Here is a 16,594-nt window from a genome sequence, read left to right on the forward strand (position 1 = left end):
TGCGGATGAGCTGCCACGTCCTATTAAATGATCCCAGTGGCAAGTAGCCTCTGTCCAGCTCCTGCCCTTCACGTGTGGTTCAGCCTCTAAGCCTGGTAAAGCGTTTCTTCTGACAGGAGAAGGGGCAAAGGTGGGTTACTGATGCCTTACAGCCAGTCGCTTTGTTCAGATGGGGCTCATCGGCTGTGATTGGCAGCTCACCCAGGAACAAGAAAACTCTGATCTCAAAGCTCCGCTGCCTTGCAACTGTACCCCTCATGGGGAAGAGTTTGGGAGTAAACCCAGTGGGAAAATTCTTGACCTGGAACCCCTAAGTCAGTGTTAAATGGTGTTCAACGCAGACTGGCATATCCTATGACACCTCTGGTGCCAAGCTATGTCAGTCTCTGCCGATCCCTTGTGTTCATCAGATGCATGGAGAGAGGGAGCTTGCTACATCGGCAAAAGCTTCCTCTCCATATCGGAGTGTCCCGGCTTGCAGGGGCAGGACATCCACGGTCGACTCTGACAGACGGAGACATCATAAGACAGCGCCCCACACCCCAAGAGCAAGACTGATGAGTAGCATTTGCCAAGACTTCACCACCCTCGCCCACAGACACGATGTATATCACTGAGACAGACGCTTGTGGTTTCTTCCATTATCACAGATTTCATCTTTCCATCAATCCTCCATCACTGCGATTGAAAACTACCCATTGGAATTGGAAAGCACCCATTTTCTTTCTTATCATTCCGATGGGTTATCGATCCACAACTTCAATGTGATTCTCCCCCAGACGCTGCCCGACCTGAGTATTTCCCGCATATTCTGCTCCTGTTTTGATGCAAGAGCAGTGGACACCTGTGACTCCCCAGTGTACAGCTTTGACAAAATGCACAGTGTCCTGCTCTCCATATTTCCACACCAGATCAATATTAACATCGTCTGTTAATGATGCAAGCAATGCTTTAAATATAGTGAAATGTTGTAACGGGAGTGCAGTCAGGATTGCAATAGAATATTCAAGATTCGAAAACTTTATTGTCATTCTAACTGTACATCAGCTCTGCAGGGCAGAATGAGACAGCGTTTCCCCAGGAGCAATGCAATCATAACATAACAAACGCAACAATAAATAGTAAACACAACAATAAAAAGAAAAACACAACAGCCACATGTCAGTTAAAATCAAGTTACAAGTGTCCAGTGCAGTTAAAAATGTCCAAAGTAGAGTCAGATCGAGCAGCTATTTAGCAATCTGACTGCCTGTGGGAGGAAGCTGTTTAGCAGCCTTGTGGTTTTAGTTTTGATGCTCCTGTAACGTTTGCCTGATGGCAGAAGAACAAACAGTTCATGGAGAGGGTGTGCGGGGTCTTTAATGATGTATCGTGTCTTCTGGAGGCATCGACTCTGAAAGACGTCTTGGACAGAAGATAGGGAGACCCCAATAACCTTCTCTGTTCCCCTAACAGCCCTCTGCAAAGTTTTCTGTCGGCAGCACTGCAGCTGGAGTTGGTACTCCACAACCTGGTGGTTGTGATGCAAAAGGTCAGCACACTCTCAACCACTCCTCTGTAGAACGTAGTTAAGATGTTAGTGGGGAGTGATGCTTGTTTAAGCTTCCTCAAAAAGTGCAATCAGGGGAATGTTCACTTTCACAAATAACTAGAACCAGAAAATGAGGATTGGACATTTCCAGGGACATCCGTTACTGTCAATGCCGGTGTCTGTGAACAGAATTTTACTTTCTGTCCTAATATCCATGGAAGCATTGAATTTATTCACGTAATCTCAAACACTGAATGTTGAAATGCAGTTATAAAGTTCTTTGTCAGATGAGCCATTTAACATCTTGAATATGTTCTCTGTTCCCATGGAAGATGTTCAACAGAAACACAAGGAGACTCTGCGGGCAGAAACTGAAACACTGAAAGTGAACACGATCCTGATGACGGAGAAGGTGAAGATTTTCCAGCTGGTTGATCGATACGCTGAGCTCACGGTTATTTCTACTGTTCGAGTTCGGACACTGGTGGAACATGAGCTGCTAGCAAGAGGCAGAGACCACGAGGAGTGTAGAGAGAAACATCTCCGCGGAGAGCTGGAAAAAATCCGGAGTGATCAGTTGTTCCAGAGCAGCTTTTCCCGGAGTAAATCCAAATCTGGGAGTTCAGCAGCAGTGGCGGGAGCGCCAGGGATCGGGAAAACAACAATGGTACAAAAGATTGTTTATGACTGGGCCACGGGGATAATATACCAACAGTTCCAGTTTGTCTTCAGTTTCAAATTTCGTGATTTAAACAGTATTAACTGTCGAATAAACCTGAAGGAACTGATTCTGGATCAGCATCCTTACTTTGGGAATTTCCTGAGAGAAGTCTGGAAGAACCCAAAGGGATTGCTGTTTATATTTGATGGTTTGGATGAATTCAATGACACAATTGATTTTGCTGACAGTCGGAGAGACACAGAGGCTCAGTCCACATGCACAGATCCTGAATTCAAGTGCAAGGTGTCTGACATTGTGTACAGTTTAATCCAGGGCAAGCTGCTCCCAGGGTGTTCAGTGCTGGTGACCACCCGCCCCACTGCGTTACATTTATTGGAAAAGGCGAAGATCAGTGTCTGGGCTGAAATCCTGGGATTTGTTGATGAGGAACGGAAGAAATATTTCATTAGACATTTTGAAGATCAGACGGTGGCGGAAGCTGTTTTCAATTATGTGAAGGAGAACGACATCCTGTACACCATGAGCTACAACCCCTCCTACTGCTGGATCCTCGCCCTGGCACTGGGCCCCTTTTTCACACAACGAGTCAGGGACCCGCAGCGAGTTCCCAAGACGATCACCCAACTGTACTCCTACTATATTTACAACATCCTCAAAAACCACGGCCGTGAGATTGAGAACCCCCGTGAAGTGTTACTCAGGGTTGGTCAGATGGCCTTCAAAGGAGTGTCCGAGAAGAAGATTGTGTTTACAGATGGAGACCTGATCAACTGCAATCTGCAGCCTTCCCAGTTCCTGTCCGGGTTCCTGATGGAGCTTTTGGAGAGAGAGGATTCTGCCCGGAGCGTGGTGTACACATTCCCACACCTCACCATCCAAGAGTTTGTAGCTGCAGTCGCACAATTCCTGAATCCACATCCTGGGGATATCCTGAAATTCCTCACTAAAGCCCACAGCACGAAAGATGGGCGATTTGAGGTATTTCTCCGTTTTGTTGCTGGTCTCTCCAACCCAATGACAGCTCGGGGCCTGGAGGAGTTTCTGGGCCCATTTCCTCATCAAACGACCTGCCGAGTGATTGACTGGGTGAAGGAGGAGGTTGAAAACCAGATATATAACTCTGCTGGTGAAGATGATACAAGGAGGCTCCTGAACGCATTACACTACCTGTTTGAGTCTCAGAATCGTGGACTGGCTCAGGCCACACTGGGATCTGTGGAAAAACTTTCCTTCTGTGAAATGCCACTGACCCCGATTGACTGCGCGGTCCTGTCTCATGTCATCGGACTCTGTAATACAATAAAACAGCTCGATTTTTGGAACTGCCGAATTCAGTGTGAAGGAATCCAGCGGCTGGGAACCGGGCTGCACAAGTGCCAGGAGTTGAGGTAACCAGATTTCTCTCTCACTGTGAAATGTGAAACTGTTCCATTGTGTTGTTTCAATGTAAAGGAACTTGGGAAAAAAATGGAGTAAATCAAGTTATGAAAAATTGTGACAAATGACCAAGGGTCAGTAATTCCCCAAGGACAGGAGAGTTCTGTGGTTCTTTCTGATGGGATCTGGAGACTTCATCAGATCAGTGAACAACGGCCATTGGTTTAATGGTAGTAAATCAGAGGAATGGCCATGTTTCTTGCTTCCTGTGACACGTCTATTGACAATGATCCTTCTCACTGTTGCTGACAGCGACACCGACAGTGACTGCAAGAGTTGAGTAGGAACTTCACACCCTCTTCCCGTTGAGGGACAAGGGAGGGTTAGCTGGCTTTCCCAGTGACAGGTAGGGAAATACCACTGTGAGATTGTCCTCCTCTGCCCTTCCCTGCAAGTTGCTATCGCCATCACTCCACCTGTACCCAGTACATACTCCATACCCGATACCCAGTCACCATGTGGGCATCTTTTCTCCTGATTGTGAACCTCAGTTCAGACCAACCTCTCCCATGGATCTACTTCTGCATCACCTCCTCTTGTGGGAACATCTTTACTCAACGCTATACTCTTGTGGAACCTCTCTGCACAAGTCCCATTCATCCTGTGCATTCGCTTCTCCACAGCCTTCCATCACCCTTTCCCCTGTGGTGATCTCTCTTCCAACCCCCGATCACTCGTCTTCATTCCGCTTCATGCTGTGGATTATCTCTTCCCCATCCTCCATCCCCCTATGAGATCACTCTTCCCCACCCTCCTTCATCCTGTGGGATCTCTCTTCCCCATCCCCATCATCCTCTCAGGATCACTCTTCCTCATTCCCCATCACTCTATAGGGAACCCTCTTCCTTGTTCCCCTTCTTCCTGTAGGGATAATTTTCCCACCGTGTTTCCTTTGGCAATTCTCACATGAGGGACACTATACCAACTGTTGGGGAAGGAGACAGAATATGGGAAATTACAGAGTCACACTGTTACACTAAATTACTGACATTTGATAGTGACATTTGACAGTGATGAGAATTCCGATTAGTTAATTACTGAAGGGTTTCATGTTTTCTGAAATATCTGAGTGAGAGATATTCCCTCAGACCCACGGTTTCAATCTCTTTGTTCATTAGTTTGTCTCTTCGTGTTTAGACTTGGGGGGAATGACCTGGGAGATACAGGAGTGAAACTGGTGTCTGCGGCTCTGAGGAACCCGGAGTGTAAAATACAGAAACTGCGGTAAGTACCAGACTGTGGGAGATTGTGTTTGCAGTCACTGGGTATCAGACATTGGACATCAAGCTGAACAGTAATTGTGTTACTGATAAACACTGGTAATTTCCAATGTCTCCTGTCTGTATGTCTTTCACACTCTCTCTCTCATTCCCAGGCTGAATGATGTCGGTCTCACAGATTCTGGTGCTGAGGATCTTGCCTCTGCTCTCAGTGCAAACCGAACACTGATAGAGCTGAACCTGAGTGTTAATAAACTGGGAGATTCAGGAGTGAAACTGGTGTCTGCGGCTCTGACGAACCCGGTGTGTAAAATACAGAAACTGTGGTAAGTACCAGACTGTGGGAGATTGTGCTTACAGTCACTGGGTGTCTGACACTGAACATTAATGTGATCAGTAATTGTGTTACTGATAAACACTGGGGATTTGTACCATCTCCTGTCTCTCTGTGTCCTTCACCCTCACTCTCTCTCATCTCCAGGCTGTGGGATGTCGGTCTCACAGATTCTGGTGCCAAAGATCTCGCCTCCGCTCTCAGTACAAACCGATCACTAACGGAGCTGGACCTGAGATCAAACTCGCTCACGGACCGATCTATCCCTGCTCTCCGTGGCCTCATACTGAAGGTCCCAAGTCTGGTCTCTATCGAGTGAGTGTTCCTGTTAATGTTCACGGTGATAAAATATCAGCGGATCTGTGGGTTCGCCGGTGATATTTGTTTGTCAGCGTTTTTGAAACATTAACCCAGGTCCCCTGTTACTGACACTGTTGTGTAATCTGTTCATTTCATCTATATTCTCTCATCTTTTTCAGGCTGTGGGGGAATCGGTTCAGTGAGACCGGGGGGAAGGAACTGAGATCTCTGCAGGAACCCAAACCCGGACTGAGAGTGAACCTGTGAACATCTGAATGTGTGAACATCCCCGCCCGTGGGATGGGGACATTTTGACCGATTCCCTGCCCTCCCGTTTGATGACAACGCTCCAGTTTTAATTCCCAGTGGTTCGAACGGCTCTCTTCTCAAACCAAGCACTCTTTGACGTCGGAGGAGTTTGCATAGACATGCATTTCCCCTTTCTGACCAGCGGCTCTGTTTCTGCTGGATGTCCTGGGTGCTCATTTAATGAGGTCTTGGGGAATTACACAGACGGAAAGAGCCAGGAGGTGGGACTCAGTCTGGGACACCAGTGTCCTGAGGTGGGAATATACTGGGAGAGAATACTTTTTTCTCTTTGCTGAGGACAGTACATTCAGCAGTCTGGCCAATATAATCATGTTAAATCGACAAATACCCTGGTAGTGACCCTCGATCTGCAGCGATCCCGGACACGGCCCTGAAGTGTGATTTTATAATCATCGGTTCCCCGATGCAGAGTGACGGTGAGAAACGGGACTGATTATTCAACCGGTCACTCGTTGTCACCTGGCAGTTAATTGTATCTGACTCTGAGTGAATCAGGAACAGCTTAGTTATTCCCGCAAGTTAGCAGGTTACACATTGTTTAATTTACATTTGTCATCATAAAATCAATACATCGCCATAACTTTCTGTCTTGGTGTAGGACTTGATTTGAGGTTGCTCGGGAACCCCATCACCCACAGCGATCCAGAGCTTCTCGCAGAGGCACAGCTGAGGCGGAGGGAGGTTTGCTACCCAGGATCTCGTAACCCCTAAAGCACCCAAGCTGATCCCATGCTTTCTTCCCGTCTGCCCCCGCTCTCCCAAGCTCTGTCCAATTCTTAACCACAGCACAGCCTATAACCCTGCTTTTTGTGCCATCCCTTTCCTTATCTGACTGTCCCTTAAATGTCTTGAATGTATCTGCCTCAATCACCACCCTCAGCAGTGCTTTCAGACACACGCCTCTTTTTGTAAAAATAAATTATCCCTGAAATCTTTTTCCACACCGTAACCTTGGCTATTTTAACATCTCTTAAACCTTCCCAATGAATCTGCCTCTACCACCACCCCACACCAGCAGTCTGTGTAAAAAAAGAATAAACCCTGCACCTCACATGTCCTTTGGAATTACCCCATCTCACCTTTAAAATGTGCCCTCTATTATTTGACATTTCAACCGTGGGGAAAATACTGTCTGTCTGGTAGATCCATGTCTCTCATAAATTGTATAAAATTCAGCAGATCTACTCTTAGCCTCTCCCGCTCCAGAGACGACAACTCCAGTATGTCCAAATTCTCATTATAGTGCATGCTCTCTATTCCAGGAAGCATCCTGGTTAGCACCGGCTGTATCTTCTGCAAAGCCTCGATGTCTTTCCTCTGATGGGGCCACCAGAGTTAATTACAGACTAAATTTATTTTTGTAAACTCTCCATGGTATCATCTTTCCTGAAAATCAACCAGCCCTTATCTCATTAAGTAGCCTCATGTGCAGCACCTTCTCAAATACCCTCTGAAAAACCAAGTAAACTAAATCCACTGACCTCCTTTGTTGATGCTGATTGTTATATCCTCAAATTTGCAACAGGTTTCCCATTACGGAACTTATGCAGACTTTGCCCTATTTTATCATGTATCCGGACACCTCATACTCCAACATTTTCCTAACCATGAAGTAAGACTAATTGGCCGACACTTTCCTATTTTTGCCTCCCTCCTTTCTCAAGGAGTGGCGTGACATGTGTAATTTCCAGTCCACAGGAACCATTTCAGATTCGAGTAGTTCACAAAGGACACCAGTGATGCCTCCACGATCTCTGTAGCTACTCTTTCAGAAATCTGGGGTGTAGTAGAGACTGTGCTGACTGGCTGCATCACGGCTTGCTACGGAAACAGCAATGAAATTGAACCGAAAATCCTACAAAATATAATGGATTTGGCACAGTGGTTCATGGGTTAAACACTCCAAACCATTGAGTAGCCCTGAGAGAGTGGGGCTGACAGAAACAGGCCAGTTTATGGATATAGCTCTGAGAGAGTGAGACTGAGAGACACAGGCCAGTTTATGGATTTAACTCTGAGAGAGCGAGAGTGAGAGACACAGGCCAGTGTGTGGATATGACCCTGAGAGAATGTACAGAGACCCCTGACTCTCCCTTCCCCATCCCACTTTCACTCTGCCTCCTCTTCTAGCTGCCTATCACTTCTCTCATGATTCTACCTTCTTCTACTACCCATAGTGCTTTCCCCTTACATTCCTTCTTCACCTCTCCTGCCTATCCCCTTCCTGCTTCCCCTCCCCCACCTCTTGATCTTTCCTCTGATTGGCTTTTCTCCTGGCACCTTCCACCCACCCCCACCTTCTTTATAGGGCCCCTGCCCCCTCGTTCATCTGTCCTGATGAATGGTCTCGGCCCGAAACGTTGGCTGCTCATTTCAACGGATGCAGCCCAACATGCTGTTCATCCAGCTTTTGTACGTGTTGAGTGTATAAATATGTCCCTGTGAGAGCAGGACTGAGAGACACTGGTCAGTTTATCTATATACTCCTAAGAGAGTGAGTCTGAGAGACACTGGTCAGTTTATTTATATACTCCTGAGAGAGTGAGTCTGAGAGACACTGGTCAGTTTATTTATATACTCCTGAGAGAGTGAGTCTGAGAGACACTGGTCAGTTTATTTATATACTCCTGAGAGAGTGAGTCTGAGAGATACTGGTCCGTTTATTTATATACTCCTGAGAGAGTGAGTCTGAGAGATACTGGTCAGTTTATTTATATACTCCTGAGAGAGAGGGAGTCTGAGAGACACTGGTCAGTTTATTTATATACTCCTGAGAGAGTGAGTCTGAGAGACACTGGTCAGTTTATTTATATACTCCTGAGAGAGAGGGAGTCTGAGAGACACTGGTCAGTTTATTTATATACTCCTGAGAGAGTGAGTCTGAGAGACAATGGTCAGTTTATTTATATACTCCTGAGAGAGTGAGTCTGAGAGACACTGGTCAGTTTATTTATATACTCCTGAGAGAGTGAGTCTGAGAGACACTGGTCAGTTTATTTATATACTCCTGAGAGAGTGAGTCTGAGAGATACTGGTCAGTTTATTTATATACTCCTGAGAGAGTGAGTCTGAGAGACACTGGTCAGTTTATTTATATACTCCTGAGAGAGTGAGTCTGAGAGATACTGGTCAGTTCATTTATATACTCCTGAGAGAGTGAGTCTGAGAGACACTGGTCAGTTTATTTATATACTCCTGAGAGAGTGAGTCTGAGAGACACTGGTCAGTTTATTTATATACTCCTGAGAGAGTGAGTCTGAGAGATACTGGTCAGTTTATTTATATACTCCTGAGAGAGTGAGTCTGAGAGACACTGGTCAGTTTATTTATATACTCCTGAGAGAGTGAGTCTGAGAGATACTGGTCAGTTCATTTATATACTCCTGAGAGAGTGAGTCTGAGAGATACTGGTCAGTTTATTTATATACTCCTGAGAGAGTGAGTCTGAGAGATACTGGTCAGTTTATTTATATACTCCTGAGAGAGTGAGTCTGAGAGACACTGGTCAGTTTATTTATATACTCCTGAGAGAGTGAGTCTGAGAGACACTGGTCAGTTTATTTATATACTCCTGAGAGAGTGAGTCTGAGAGATACTGGTCAGTTTATTTATATACTCCTGAGAGAGTGAGTCTGAGAGACACTGGTCAGTTTATTTATATACTCCTGAGAGAGTGAGTCTGAGAGATACTGGTCAGTTCATTTATATACTCCTGAGAGAGTGAGTCTGAGAGATACTGGTCAGTTTATTTATATACTCCTGAGAGGGTGAGTCTGAGAGACACTGGTCAGTTTATTTATATACTCCTGAGAGAGAGGGAGTCTGAGAGACACTGGTCAGTTTATTTATATACTCCTGAGAGAGTGAGTCTGAGAGACAATGGTCAGTTTATTTATATACTCCTGAGAGAGTGAGTCTGAGAGACACTGGTCAGTTTATTTATATACTCCTGAGAGAGTGAGTCTGAGAGACACTGGTCAGTTTATTTATATACTCCTGAGAGAGTGAGTCTGAGAGACACTGGTCAGTTTATTTATATACTCCTGAGAGAGTGAGTCTGAGAGATACTGGTCAGTTTATTTATATACTCCTGAGAGAGTGAGTCTGAGAGACACTGGTCAGTTTATTTATATACTCCTGAGAGAGTGAGTCTGAGAGATACTGGTCAGTTCATTTATATACTCCTGAGAGAGTGAGTCTGAGAGATACTGGTCAGTTTATTTATATACTCCTGAGAGAGTGAGTCTGAGAGATACTGGTCAGTTTATTTATATACTCCTGAGAGAGTGAGTCTGAGAGACACTGGTCAGTTTATTTATATACTCCTGAGAGAGTGAGTCTGAGAGACACTGGTCAGTTTATTTATATACTCCTGAGAGAGTGAGTCTGAGAGACACTGGTCAGTTTATTTATATACTCCTGAGAGAGTGAGTCTGAGAGATACTGGTCAGTTCATTTATATACTCCTGAGAGAGTGAGTCTGAGAGATACTGGTCAGTTTATTTATATACTCCTGAGAGAGTGAGTCTGAGAGACACTGGTCAGTTTATTTATATACTCCTGAGAGAGAGGGAGTCTGAGAGACACTGGTCAGTTTATTTTTATACTCCTGAGAGAGTGAGTCTGAGAGACATGGTCAGTTTATTTATATACTCCTGAGAGAGTGAGTCTGAGAGACACTGGTCAGTTTATTTATATACTCCTGAGAGAGTGAGTCTGAGAGACACTGGTCAGTTTATTTATATACTCCTGAGAGAGTGAGTCTGAGAGATACTGGTCAGTTTATTTATATACTCCTGAGAGAGTGAGTCTGAGAGACACTGGTCAGTTTATTTATATACTCCTGAGAGAGTGAGTCTGAGAGATACTGGTCAGTTCATTTATATACTCCTGAGAGAGTGAGTCTGAGAGACACTGGTCAGTTTATTTATATACTCCTGAGAGAGTGAGTCTGAGAGACACTGGTCAGTTTATTTATATACTCCTGAGAGAGTGAGTCTGAGAGATACTGGTCAGTTTATTTATATACTCCTGAGAGAGTGAGTCTGAGAGACACTGGTCAGTTTATTTATATACTCCTGAGAGAGTGAGTCTGAGAGATACTGGTCAGTTCATTTATATACTCCTGAGAGAGTGAGTCTGAGAGATACTGGTCAGTTTATTTATATACTCCTGAGAGAGTGAGTCTGAGAGATACTGGTCAGTTTATTTATATACTCCTGAGAGAGTGAGTCTGAGAGACACTGGTCAGTTTATTTATATACTCCTGAGAGAGTGAGTCTGAGAGACACTGGTCAGTTTATTTATATACTCCTGAGAGAGTGAGTCTGAGAGATACTGGTCAGTTTATTTATATACTCCTGAGAGAGTGAGTCTGAGAGACACTGGTCAGTTTATTTATATACTCCTGAGAGAGTGAGTCTGAGAGATACTGGTCAGTTCATTTATATACTCCTGAGAGAGTGAGTCTGAGAGACACTGGTCAGTTTATTTATATACTCCTGAGAGAGTGAGTCTGAGAGACACTGGTCAGTTTATTTATATACTCCTGAGAGAGTGAGTCTGAGAGATACTGGTCAGTTTATTTATATACTCCTGAGAGAGTGAGTCTGAGAGACACTGGTCAGTTTATTTATATACTCCTGAGAGAGTGAGTCTGAGAGATACTGGTCAGTTCATTTATATACTCCTGAGAGAGTGAGTCTGAGAGATACTGGTCAGTTTATTTATATACTCCTGAGAGAGTGAGTCTGAGAGATACTGGTCAGTTTATTTATATACTCCTGAGAGAGTGAGTCTGAGAGACACTGGTCAGTTTATTTATATACTCCTGAGAGAGTGAGTCTGAGAGATACTGGTCCCCTGTATGTATATACCGCTGTGACAGTGGGAATGAGTGAGCAGAGGCTGAGTACGAGCTTCACTGCAGGTGATGTAAGGCCGGGTAAGCTCCTTTAATTAATCTAATTAGCTTATGAGTAGGTAATGGAGGCAGCAGTTAGGGTATTGGAGTGCTCCGTTTGCAGTATATGGGAAGTCAGGGCGGGCACTGTTGTCCCTGATGACTACACCTGCAAAAGGTGCATCCAGCTACAGCTCCTGACAAACCGAGTTAGGGAACTGGAGCTGGAGTTGCATGAACTTCGGATCATTCGGGAGTCAGAGGCAGAAATAGGCAGGAGTTTCAGAGAGATAGTTACCCCTAAAAGTCAGGAGGCAGGTAGCTGGATGACTCAGGAGAGGGAAGGGGAATAGATAGGAAGAGCAGAGCACCACTGTGACCGTTCCCATCAATAAGAAGTACACCGTTTTGTATACTGTTGGTGGGGACGACCTACCAGGGACAAGTTGTAGTGGCCGCGTTTCTGGCACCGAGACTAGACACTCAGCTCAGAAAGAAAGGAGGGAAAAGAGGAGTGCAGAAGTGATAGGGGATACGATAGTTAGGGGGACAGATAAGAGGTTCTGTGGGAGAGATTGAGAATCTCGGATGGTCTGTTGCCTCCCTGGTGCCAGGGTCCGCGATATCACGGATCGAGTTCTCAGTATTCTCAAGAGGGAGGATGAGCAGCTGGATGTCGTGGTCCATGTAGGGACCAATGTAGTGGAAAGGAAGACGGAGGAGGTCCTGCAAAGAGAGTTTAGGGAGTTAGGTGCAAAGTTGAAGGACAGGACATCCAGGGTTGCAATCTCAGGATTGCTCCCCGTGCCACGTGCTAGTGAGGCTAGAAATAGGAAGATAATACAGCTAAATACGTGGCTAAGGCGATGGAGCAGGAGGGAGGGCTTAATGATTCTGGCCAATTGGGCTTCCTTCCAGGGAAAGTGGGACCTGTTCCGACGGGACGGTTTACACCTGAACTGGAAGGGGAATAATATCCTTGCGGGTAGGTTAGCTAGTGCTGCTCTGGCGGGTTTTAAACTAGATTTGCAGGGGGAGGGGAACCAGCGTGTTAGAACAGATGGTAAGGTGGAGGAGGATAAAGGTTCTTGCGAGAATTGCTTGTATAGACAGAAATCAAAGGTTTGTATGTGATAAAAATGTTCTCAGGTGCCAAACTGGGGAAGAGGTGACTGGCTTTCAAATAGAGAATGATAGGAGACAGAGAGTGAAGGAGGATAGGTAGGTGATAGAGAAGGGACCGAAGGTTTGAAATGTATATTTTAACGCAAGGAGTGTTATGTACAAAGCGGATGAGCTGACAGCGTGGATCAGTACGTGGGGATATGATGTGGTGGCCATTACAGAGATTTGGATGGCTCAGGGACAGGAATAGTTACTTCAAGTTTTTACATGTTTCAGGAAGGACAGGGAGGGAGGCAAAAAAGGTGGGGGCGTGGTACTGTTGATCAGAGATAGTGTCACGGCTGCAGGAAAGTTAGAAGTCATGAAGGGATTGTCTATGGAGTCTCTGTGGGTGGCGATTAGGAACAGGAAGGGGTCAATAACTTTACTGGGTGTTTTTATCGGCCGCTCAATAGTAACAGGAAACAGGAGGAGTAGATAGGGAAACAGATCCTGGAAAGGTGTAATAATAACAGAGTTGTCGTGTCGGGAGATTTTAATTTCCCAAAGATTGATTGGTATCTCCCTACAGCAAAGGGTATAGATGGGGTAGAGATTATTAGGTGTGCTCAGGAAGGTTTCTTGACACAATATGTAGATAAGCCTACAAGAGGAGAGGCTGTACTGGATTTGGTATTGGGAAATAAACCTGGTCAACTGTCAGATCTCACATTGCAAGAGAATTTTGGAGATAGTGATCATAATTCTATCTCTTTTACCATAGCATTGGAAAGAGATTGGAACAGACAAGTCAAAAAAAGCCTTCAATTTGACTAAGGGGAATTGTTAGGCTATCAGGCAGGAAAATTGGAAGCTTAAATTGGAAACAGATGTACTCAAGGAAAAGTACGGAAGAAGTATGGCATATGTTCAGGGAATATTTGTGTGATGTTCTGCATAGGAACGTTCCAATGAGACAGGGAATTTATGGTAGGGTGCAGGAACCGTGGAACACAAAGGCTGTAATAAAGCTGGTCAAGATGAAAAGAAGAGTTTACGAAAGGTTCAGCGAGCTAGTTAATGTTACAGATCTAGAAGATTATAGGGCTAACAGGAGGCAGCTTCAGAAGCAAATTAGGAGAGCCAGAAGGGGCCATGAGAAGGCCTTGGCGGGCAGGATTAAGGAAAACCGCAAGGCATTCTACAAGTATGTGAAGAGCAGGAGGATAAGACGTGAAAGAATAGGGCCTATCAAATGTGACAGTGGGAAAGTGTGTATGGAAACGGAGAAAACTTAATGAATACTTTACTTCAGTATTCACTGTGGAAAAGGCTCTTCGTGATAATAGTGAAGACTTGCAGCAGGTTGAAAAACTTGAGCATGTAGATATTAAGAAAAAGGATGTGCTGGAGCTTTTGGAAAACATCAAGTTGGATAAGTCGCCGGACCGGGATGGAAAGTACCCCAGGATACTGTAAGAGGCGAGAGAGGAGATTGCTAAGGCAATCACTAGGGACGGGAGAGGTTCCAGAGGATTGGAGAGTTGCGAATGTTGTTCCTTTATTCAAGAAAGGGAGTAGAGATAGACCTGGAAGTTATAGACCAGTGAGTCTTATCTCAGTGGTTGGTAAGTTGATGGAGATGATACTGAGAGGCAGGATTTATGAACATTTGGAGAGGCATAATATGATTGGGAATAGTCAGCACGACTTTGTCAAAAGCAGTTCGTGCCTTACAAGCCTGATTGAATTATTTTGAGGACGTAACTAAACATATTAATGAAAGAAGAGCAGTAGAAGTAGTGTATTTGGATTTCAGCAAGGCATTTGATAGGTACCCGATGCAAGGCTTATTTAGAAAGTAAGGAGGCATGGGATCCAGGGTGACATTGCTTTGTTGATCAAGAATTGGCTTGCCCACAGAAGGCAAAGAGTGGTTGTAGACGGGTCATTTCTGTATGGAGGAAGGTTGCCAGTGGAGTGCCTCAAGGATTTATTCTGGGACTCCTACTCTTCGTGATTTTTATAAATGACCTGGATGAGGAAGTGGAGGGATGGGTTAGTAAGTTTGCTGATATCACTAAGGTTGGAGTTGTTGTGGATAGTGTGGAGGGATGCCAGAGGTTATAGCGAGACATTGATAGGATGGAAAACTGGGCTGAGAAATGGCAGATGGAATTAAATCCAGATAAATGTGAAGTGGTTCATTTTGGTAGGTCAAATATGATGGCAGAATACAGTATTAATGGTAAGACTCTTGGCAGTGTGGAGGGTCAGAGGAATCTTGGGGTCCAGGTCCGAGTCCATAGGACGCTCAAAGCTGCACAATTTGACTCAGTGGTTAAGAAGGCGTAAGGTGTATTAGCGTTAATCAATCGTGGTATTGAATTTAGGAGCCGACAGATAACATTGCAGCCATATAGGACCCTGTTCAGACCTCACTTGGAGTACTGTAAACACGAGGAAATCTGCTGATGCTGGAAATTCCAGCAACACACACAAGATGCTGGTAGAACGCAGCAGGCCAGGGAACATCTACAGGAAGAAGTATAGGCGACGTTCCAGTCCGAGACCATTCGTAAGGACAATCTGAAAGAAACGATAGTAAGATTTGAAAGTAGGAGAGGCAGGGGGAAATCCGAAATGTTAGTAGACAGGAGGGGGAGGGGTGAAGCTAAGAACTGGAAAGGTGAGTGGGAACAGGGATACAGAGCTGGAGAAGGGAAAGGATCATGATTCGAGGCCTAGGGAGAAAGAAAGGGGGAGGGGAACAGCAGAGGGAGATTGGGAACAAGCAAGGAGTGATTGCGAGAGGGGCAGAGAGAGAGAGAAAAAGGGGCGGGAATAAATAAATAAATCTGAGATGGGGTAAGAAGGGGAGGAGGGGCATTAATGGAAGTTAGAGAAATCAATGTTCATGCCATCAGGTCGAAGGGTACCCAGACGGAATATTAGATTGTTTTTCCTCCAACCTGAGTGTGGCTTCATTTTGACAGTAGAGAAGCCATGGATAGACTTATCAGAATGGGAATTGGACGTGGAATTAAAATGTGTGGCCACTGGGAGATCCTGTTTTCTCTGGCGGACAGAGCGTAGGTGTTCAGCGAAACGGTCTCCCAGTCTGCGTAGGGTCTCACCCATATATAAAACGCCGCACCGAGAGCACGGGACACAGTATACCACACCAGCCGACTCAGAGGTGAAGTGTCGCCTCACCTGGAAGGACTGTCTGGGGCCCTGAATGGTGATGAGGGAAGAAGTATAAGGGGAGGTGTAGCAATTCTTCCGTTTACAAGGATAAGTGCCAGGAGGGAGATTGGTGGAAATGGATGGGGGGGTGGGGGGACAAGCAGACAAGGAAGTCGCGTAGGGAGCGATCCCTGCGAAAAGCAGAAGCGGGGGGAGGGAAAAATATGCTTGGTAGTGGGATCCCGTTGGAGTTGCTGGAAGTCACGGAGAATTATACGTTGGACCTGGAGGCTGGTGGGGTGGTAGGTGTTACGTACCCGTGACACGTGACAGTTGTGTACTTGTCACGTTACAGGTGTTAAAGCTATACTGCATTTGAGGAAATGATCTTGTGATGGTGGAGTGACGTCATTTTCGCGCCAGTAGAGGTCATGTGACAGTTTGTTTTTACAGGGTACAAAAGGAGGACCCCACCCTGTGAGGAGGGGCAGTTCGTGGCTGGATTTGCCATGTTGACTTCATGCCACTGCGTGATTTAATGTTGTGACGCAGTGTGGTTGAAAGA

General features: G+C 45.4%; 2 protein-coding genes across 2 annotated transcripts in view; one reads left to right on the forward strand and one right to left on the reverse strand.

Moving 5' to 3' along the window:
* LOC140721546 (NACHT, LRR and PYD domains-containing protein 3-like) overlaps positions 1-16,594 on the reverse strand; it is an 817,640-nt gene that overhangs the window by 506,847 nt on the left and 294,199 nt on the right. The gene's annotated exons all lie outside the window — the stretch shown is intronic.
* LOC140721569 (NACHT, LRR and PYD domains-containing protein 3-like) lies at positions 1,455-6,414 on the forward strand. Its single transcript, XM_073036401.1, has 6 exons — positions 1,455-1,531; positions 1,864-3,601; positions 4,788-4,874; positions 5,026-5,196; positions 5,352-5,519; positions 5,684-6,414. The coding sequence occupies exons 2-6, from the start codon at positions 1,932-1,934 to the stop codon at positions 5,769-5,771; spliced, it is 2,184 nt and encodes a 727-aa protein (XP_072892502.1). The 5' UTR covers positions 1,455-1,531; positions 1,864-1,931; the 3' UTR covers positions 5,772-6,414.

This window comes from Hemitrygon akajei, unplaced genomic scaffold, assembly GCF_048418815.1.
Source record: "Hemitrygon akajei unplaced genomic scaffold, sHemAka1.3 Scf000057, whole genome shotgun sequence".
Lineage (NCBI taxonomy): Eukaryota > Metazoa > Chordata > Chondrichthyes > Myliobatiformes > Dasyatidae > Hemitrygon > Hemitrygon akajei.

What these genes read in the sequence shown, in the direction of transcription:
- LOC140721569 (XM_073036401.1), top strand. Translation starts at nt 1,932, where the DNA reads ATGACGGAGAAGGTGAAGATTTTCCAGCTGGTTGATCGATACGCTGAG. An exon ending in TGTAAAATACAGAAACTGCG is followed by an intron (nt 4,875 to 5,025) that starts GTAAGTACCAGA and finishes TCTCATTCCCAG; the next exon opens with GCTGAATGATGTCGGTCTCA. An exon ending in TGTAAAATACAGAAACTGTG is followed by an intron (nt 5,197 to 5,351) that starts GTAAGTACCAGA and finishes TCTCATCTCCAG; the next exon opens with GCTGTGGGATGTCGGTCTCA.